The 8,302-nt window shown below is 34.3% G+C and overlaps 1 protein-coding gene across 1 annotated transcript in view; it reads left to right on the plus strand.

Moving 5' to 3' along the window:
* Positions 1–4,853, plus strand: part of LOC111451500 (probable cadmium/zinc-transporting ATPase HMA1, chloroplastic) — a 13,289-nt gene extending 8,436 nt beyond the window's left edge. Inside the window, exons 8-13 of the mRNA XM_023091950.1 lie at positions 179–284; positions 933–1,097; positions 3,535–3,751; positions 3,944–4,131; positions 4,214–4,300; positions 4,405–4,853. Coding sequence (XP_022947718.1) covers positions 179–284; positions 933–1,097; positions 3,535–3,751; positions 3,944–4,131; positions 4,214–4,300; positions 4,405–4,581 — 940 coding nt within the window. The 3' untranslated portion in view covers positions 4,582–4,853. The remainder of the gene's footprint in view (positions 1–178; positions 285–932; positions 1,098–3,534; positions 3,752–3,943; positions 4,132–4,213; positions 4,301–4,404) is intronic.
* The last annotated feature ends 3,449 nt before the right edge of the window (positions 4,854–8,302 follow it).

The following is an 8,302-nucleotide window of genomic DNA, read 5'->3' on the forward strand; positions in this document are numbered from 1 at the left end:
CCCCCCCCCCCCACACACACACACACACATTAAAAATAAAAACACGGCAGGTCGTACATAAATTGATTAACTGTACAGGTATTTATTTGCGGGCAATAAATGTAAGGATAATAGATGAACATGCATTTATTTTATGCCTCAAGTACCCACGTATTCCTTTTTGAAAATTTCCTTTCAGAGCTGTGGTTGACCATAGTTTGGGAAAAGACCTCCCTTCCTTTTCTGTCCAAAATTTGGAATATTTTCCGGGTAGAGGACTCGTTGCAATGCTGCAAGGTATTGAGGTAATGATTCTGCTATACCAAATAATTGATTTGTCTACTGTTATACATAATACTTTTGGTGGGTGTTTTCCAATTTCTCTTGCGCACATTGTCGTTTCCTAATTACACTTTTTTAACTTGTTATATTTTCTATTTTCTATTTTTTGTTTCCTTTTTTTATTTATTTATTTATTTTTTTTTTTGGGTGTGGGTTTTAATAATTAGATGATTACAATTCATATAAGTGTGTGTCTGTCATGTGCTTCTTGTCCATCCATACAACCAGCAGCATCTATTATTCCATCCATGATTTATTCTGTTGTGAGTTGTGACTGCATCATAAGGGTTTGGAGTCGGATGCATAACATCAAATAAACACAGTTAATATTTGATACTCTCTGTATGCTATCATGTATCTTGTGCCCGTCCTTTCTTCTGTATAAGTTTGTGACATTGTTTAATCTTTGCATGATATTGTGGTTTATCAATTGAAACGCAACAATTCTGCTCATAAACAAAGCATATAACATAAATCATTCAGAAAATCAACTAGTAATACATGGGACCAGTTGTTTATGCATAGAGTCTTTTGTAAATATAACTGATTTTATCGTATTGTATAGTCAGTCACTGGCAAGGTGACTTTTCATTCATCTTGGTTGATTATAGTCAGGAACTGAAGGTGGGAAACTATTGAAAGCATCTCTGGGTTCCTTGGATTTCATCACGTCACTCTACAAATCAGATACCAAATCAAAAAAGATCAAAGAAGCTGCGAGCACGTCTTCGTATGGAAGTGAATTTGTTCATGCTGCTCTTGCAGTTGATGGGAAGGTAGAAATTAAAATTTAAAGAATGGATTAGGTTCCTGCTTATTCTATACCTTTCTAGTTTGGCAAGATATAATCTATCGTAGCCTTGTCTGATTTTCTTTTCTCATGAAGTAATGTTTAATGTATTTGAAACAAGGATAGTTCCTATGGTGTGGTTTCCCCAATGAGCCTGCATGTTAGGATTGATTGTTCTCAACGGATTTTATTTCTTGAGATTTGATTTAAGAATTGAATTTTGTTCATTTAAAAATGTTATAGGTTGGCTCTGGTGCTGTAATTGTCTCTGATTTTTTTTTTCTTACTCTAATGCAAGAATGCATCACTGACTGATAGAATCTGTGAGCTTCAAAGGAGTTTTATAGGACTACAACCTATAAGGAAAATTCCGAGAGTTTCCCTTTCCTGTCTCTCCCTGAGCCAGACTCTTACCACTGTAAAAACATAATTTGCCTCCCCACGACTTTTGATATCCATTTTTATCACCAGTATCCAAAAGAGCTTCCAATATACTCTCTAGATATGTGCCCCCTTCAGTCACTCAGTTATAAGACCCCAACCGAATGCATCACATAACTTACAAAGTGATTAGTTTCCCCCTACACATTTCCTGCTATACATTTATAATTGGGTTAAAATTATATACCAGAAGTCACTTTTTCTTAACCATTCAATCTTACACCAAGACCTCATCTGTAGTCATTGTCTTGCGGAGCGACTTGATTGATATGCTAAGCCTCTGATCCATTCTATTATTGGCTAGCAGAGAACTCCATGGGTCCTGTAGAGCTGATTATGGACCGTGGAAATAGTTTTGTGGGAGGGAAGAGTGTAAGCTTTCCTGTAATTTGGTTTATAACAGATGAGAATAGAATCTGTTAGTATGAGAATGGTGAGAATTAAAAGAGTTGTACATGAAAACTAGGTTGTAGTAGAATAAGTTAGGGAGACCTAGCGTAGTTTGGAATAGATTTGTACCTCTCAAATATCTTTGAAGTTTGTAATCTTTATATTATCATCAAACAGTGTATATGTCTCTCCGAGATCTAACATTTGGTAACATAGCTCTGTCATGGACATGTCACGAGGATGTAAAATATACGATAGGATTATGGTCGTTGAATCTCAATTAGTAGTTCCAATGATGTTCGAAGAATTCAAATGATGGAAAAATGATTTGGCGCTACTATAAAAGATTATGAGATGAGTCAATTTCAAAAGAAGCATAAGGAATTAGACTGAACGATTGATGCAAACACATTCTGGTGAGGGAAACCAGAGTAAACTAGGCAGCAGAGGGGGAGGGAGAGAGTTGAATACGTTAATCTGGAAGGGAGTCAAAGCTTAAACAATTCAGCTGGTAGACTGAAAAATTCCAGACCATCTCTCAAGCTTTGATTTAGATATCCCCCACCACCACCAACCAATATTATTGAACAGTTACATCACTTCTTCATGAACTTCTCTAAGCGTGGTTATATCATGGGTTAAGCATACAATCTTCATGGGTCACCTTCTAAAAGCTTTAAATATGGCAAACCAATTATCGAGGATGCAAAACAATGATACCTTTTCTATCAATTTGAACAGAATTTGCTTTATTTTCTCCAGCTTTTTCCCTTCTTAAACCCATTGAACTGCAACGAACTATTTATATTTTTAATCTGTCCGTAACCTTTGACTACTTGTACAAATGAACTATTCTCCTCGTCAAAATATCCAAACTCCCCAACGTTGAACTAGAAGACTGAACAACTCTATGCTTGTGAGTACACCATGTCTCAATTCTGAAGCTTGTAAATCCCCATCACCCAACAAACATTCTTGGACAATTCTTACATCACTTCCTTTTCCCAAAGCTTTGCAAATCCCCAGGAAAACTTCTCTACAGCTTCCTGTGAAAACCCCTACTGGAACTACAATACCTCTTATTTTTCCCATTTTCTTTACAGTTGCAAGTTGCAACTCAATCTTCTTTTGTGATGTTTTGAAACTTGGAAGCCTCTAAACGATTGTACAACCCTTCTTTATTTACATTTAGTAATTGGAGTGGGTTGATTTTCTTATTAGGGTAGGACTGGTTACATTTTATAATTGTGTATAGAGTGGTAGATATTTAGTATTAAAGAAATGGCAGCTCATAGAAAAAAATATTTTTGAATGCCACGTCCCGATTCTGTAATTCAAATTCAACAGTTATTTAGTATGGACTTGGTTAAAAACTTTTTATTATCATGGAGGTAAAATTGATACTTTGGAATATTAGAGACAAAACTGAAAAATGACATTTAGTTTTAGCTCTGAATGATCATTTTCATTTATATATCATTGGTAGTTAAATTTAATCCCCGACTCGAATTACCATATGATTTATCCTAAACTAGCCGTCATAAATCCATGATTGTGGCTTACTGTTTCGACTTACTGCTGGGAGGGTGCAGGTAACACTTATTCATCTTGAGGATCGACCTCATCCTGGAGTTTCAAGTATCATTGCAGAATTAACGGATATAGCGAAACTTCATGTTATGATGTTGACTGGAGATCATGAATCAAGTGCAAGGAGAGTGGCAAAAGCAGTGGGCATCAAGGAAGTCTACTTCAGTCTAAAACCTGAAGATAAGCTTAGTCACGTGAAAAGTATCTCTAGGGAGCATGGTTGGTGTTTTTTTTCTTCGTCCTTACCGTTTGACTTAATTATAAAGTGTTAATAACGCATATACTCATTCCTACTATTGAAGTATCATGGTAATGGTAAGATGGTTCCCCGTGGACAGTCCAATTCTTGCTTTCTGTATATTTGTTTGTGTGCTAAGGCTCTTTGTTCCTCGTTTTCTGTTGAACATACAGGAGGAGGGCTAATCATGGTGGGTGAAGGCATTAATGATGCACCAGCTCTTGCTGCTGCCACCGTGGGAATAGTGCTCGCTCAGCGTGCTAGTGCAACTGCTATAGCTGTGGCAGATGTTCTGTTGCTGCGGGATAACATTTCTGGTGTACCATTCTGCATCTCCAAGTCACGTCAGACGACTGCCCTAGTAATTACAAGACAACCATTGTGCTCTGACATCCTTTCTATGAATCGTCACTAGTGCTAACTCTCTACTTATTTGCTTGCAGGTTAAACAGAATGCTAGTCTTGCCTTATTTTCAATATTTATCGCCTCCCTTCCCACAGTTTTAGGGTTTCTCCCTTTGTGGTTAACGGTATGAATCCAACTCGTTTTTTTTATGTTCTTTTACAAAAGCCTGGCAGATGCTATCCATACCCTCCAGAATGTAAATGTACTTTTTTTCATTTAAAAATGCAGGTACTTCTGCATGAAGGTGGTACTCTTCTCGTTTGCCTCAACTCCATACGCGCTCTGAATAATCCCAGTTGGTCCTGGAGGCAGGATTTAAGTCAATTGCTACTGAAGCTCAAATTAAGGGGCTCGCACCCAAGCCTTAATACCATCTCTACCACTGTACACTCTTCCCCTGTATAGCTCTGTTCTACATCTGTACAAGCTTCCCGTTTATAGCTCTCTCTCTCTCTCTCTCTCTCTCTCATTAAGCTACATTTGGGCTGTAAAATGTCAGACCACTTCTTAATGAGTTTTACTCTTTCGATTTTGTGGGGGTGCCTTCCGTGTATATTAATTCAGTAGTTCATGGGGTATAATTTATAAGAAACCAGGAAGGAATATATTTGTTTTAGAAAGGTATATTTAAGCTGTAAAAAACTCTGTTATTTTAAGTTAATTCTTTGCTAATTCAACTTGTGGTGTGTTATTAACAGAGATTCAAAATACAAGTATGGTTTTCTACTGTATAATTGAATCAATTTTTCATTTGGGTATGTTTGTGTCATTTCTTTATGTGATTTGTTAAAAGTGATTTGTTTATATGTTCAGTTTTAAATTTTAAATGTGATTTTAATTGATTAAATGTTGATTGGAAATGATTTTGAATATGACAGAAATAATTTTTTATAATTTCAAAATCACTCTGAGAGTAAGCAAAATTTTTTGTGCTCATTTTCGTTGAATGCATTGAAATGTTCAAAGAATTTTCTGTTCATAGTTCTTATTTAAATAACAGCCGCTCTCGAATTTCCTTACATTTAGATTAGGCATTGGGTTTAATTTTCGATGATGAACTATGTTTATATTTTAGAAAAATGACCATCAAAATATATACCTGTTTTATGTTGTGTATATTGTTATATAGTTGTTTGTTTCAAACTATGTTTATATTTTCTATTCGTTATCATTCTATACATAACTTGGAATTTTTACCTGATTATGCTTTCTTATCAACCTCCTTCCTTTGTACTTGGCGCAAGAACGTATTCCTCATCAAGTCAGTTTGGGGGAGGTATTCTCTACTTGTTCACTTGTGCGAGTTTTCAGGTTCAACCTGAACCTTTACCTAAGGTCAATAAATTAGTTTCGATACATTTGGTTAGACCCCCTACACTCTCTCTCTCTCATGTATTCAACGATTGAGAGTACGAGGGTTTGATGTCTTTACGAGACAGACGTGTTTGAGACTGAGTTAAAGACCTTATCTCCGATGTAGGGGTAGATTTCATAATATGAAGTTATATTTTTATACCTATTAAAAAATATATAAATCTATACATTAAATATACCTATTAAAAAAATATATAAATCTATACCTGACATGATGAACAAATACATTAAATACACCTATTAAAAAAATATATAAATCTATACATGATATAATGAACCTGATGAACAAATACATTACATATAAAATATATCGAGTATATATGACAAATTCATAATAGATAGCATATATGTTGGATTATTATATGAAGTTATACATAAACGTAAGAAAATATATTTTTAAAAAAATTGTATATTTGAAAATTAGACATGCAATAAAGATTGAAATATTTGCCTTAAATAAAAATAAGGATGATAGGAAAATATAAATTAAAAATAGGTTAAAGTACAAGGAGACGAATAGCACGAACCAATGAATTAGTAAGAGCTCTGATAAGATTAAATGCTATAAAGTTAAGAAATAAAATTTATGAACTATTTAATGAATGCATATGACATAAACCTTGAGAACCAATTAAGAACCTACAAACAAACTACGTATTGAGTATTTTGATATTCTTTCTATTACTTTTTACTTTTTAAGTAAAAACTAAATTACGTGATAGAGGTAAAACGTGCATGAGCTATGGGGCTATAGGGTTAAGATAGTTTTGAGGGTTAAGATAGTTTTGAGTCTTGATGTTTGAGTTTTGATTATTTTGGTGTACATGTTTCGATACTGTATTTTGTAGACTATGTCACTAGTGTTTTCTTCTATATGAACTTGTACCGTTTTGCCTTTATTTTATGCAGGCATGCTTTCAATTGATCAAACTTATAGAATCATTTTTCAATTTTGTATCAATTAGTCATGATTCTTAGCTCAAAAGTCCCGGAAAGTGGGTTGCTATAAATTGGTATCAGAGCTCTATGTACAGTTTTCTATAACCTAACTCAAGTAACACTTGAGTAGTTATGCTTAAATGATTTATTGATCCTATTGACATGGATCGATGTCAGGTTAATCTTGGTACATTGGATGATAAGATATTATGAGAATAAGTGAGTATTGAATATAACCCAAATTTGTTTATTATTAATACATCAACATCCCGAGAAAAAGAGGAGCGAAACTAATAGAGGACGAGATAGGAGTGGCAGGAAATAGACCTTCGATGACACTCGAGATACCCTTGAGATAGAGACACCATAGGGGCCATAGCCCAAAATAGTAACATCTCAGGCGCAACCCACAGTGATCCTGCCCCTAGAAGCCTTAAAAGCAGTGTTGTAGACCAACATGGGCAACCATGTGAGCCAAGTAGTCCAAGTTGTCATGGGTAGTGGGAAGGACTAGGTGCATCCAGAGTAGTGGTGCACCTCCAAAGAGTTTAGATGGGGACTTTAGAAAATCTGATCCACTGAGTTCTGGACCCTACTGTAATACATGGTTCGAATCTATGAAATTAGTGTTTACATACATGAACTATTCCAATGAAGGGCAAAGAATTTTTTTTTTTTTTTTTTTTGTGGGAATCGGTAGTATGAACCTTAGATATCAGTGAGGATCTGATTGCCTAGCTCTAGATTAAGAATGTATTCTTTCTGAAGTACTACTCCATGGTGGTTAGGTACAAGAATCAGAAGTACTGCTACTTTCGCTTAGATCTCGATAACTTTTTGGTTAACAAAAAAAAAAAAAAAATCAATTTCCATAATAAGCAAACCTCACGTCATATGGGTCATGGGGCAACTTGTATATGAGCTAAGAAAGTCAGTCCCATTATAGTCAATAGTTGCCCTCCTTGATCGACAATTAGAGAAAAAAAAGAAAGAATCATCCAAAAGAGATTTTCTTTTAAAGGGAAATCACTCCCTTCTCTCTCTTAAATAATGCCTCAACTTAGGTCGTAAATTTGTCAAATCCAAGCAAGAGATCGAATCTTTAGTCTCAAATGAATAACGTTCATTGGATACTATTCTATTTAATCTTCGCTAACACTACTAATACGATGCTGATACAACATTTTTATTAGTATATTTTATGCCATGTCTCGCTAATTCAACTCAATTTTATTGAATGAATATGCCTATAATTGAGCCCATTAATTATATTTTAAAACAATTATTGAGAAAGAAAACAAGAGGAAAAGAAAGATTTGGATATAATTGGGAGTTTGGTGAAGAATGAGATGATTCCAAATGAATTGAGTTAGTGGGAGTTAGCTGTCTTCATAATTTTGTGATTTATGATGAAAGGATTGGATTTTTTTAATTCCTCCTTTCAACAAACACAATTTCTAAAGCTAATATCTTTTCTTTCATGCATCAATTATTGATACTCAATAATTAATGTCGAGCCTAATTAACATTTTTATAAGAAAGGAGCGTTTCATAAGAAAATAATTATCGTCATTTCAAGTTAGTTTCTTATTGAAATAGAAATATATCGAGATAGGTTAGAATATGATTATTATTTTTTATATAATAAAAAAATCTATACTTACTGATAGCTTTGTTGATGTACAAATTCGAAAAATTGAACACATTTGATTGACGCGTGATTCTATTATGATTCTTTATTCTTAAAGAAAAAAGATGACATGATGTAATATGCCTGTTACATGTATCGATGAAATCAGAGAGGTAAAAGTAT

This window comes from Cucurbita moschata, unplaced genomic scaffold, assembly GCF_002738365.1.
Source record: "Cucurbita moschata cultivar Rifu unplaced genomic scaffold, Cmos_1.0 Cmo_Scf00013, whole genome shotgun sequence".
NCBI classification, from domain to species: domain Eukaryota; kingdom Viridiplantae; phylum Streptophyta; class Magnoliopsida; order Cucurbitales; family Cucurbitaceae; genus Cucurbita; species Cucurbita moschata.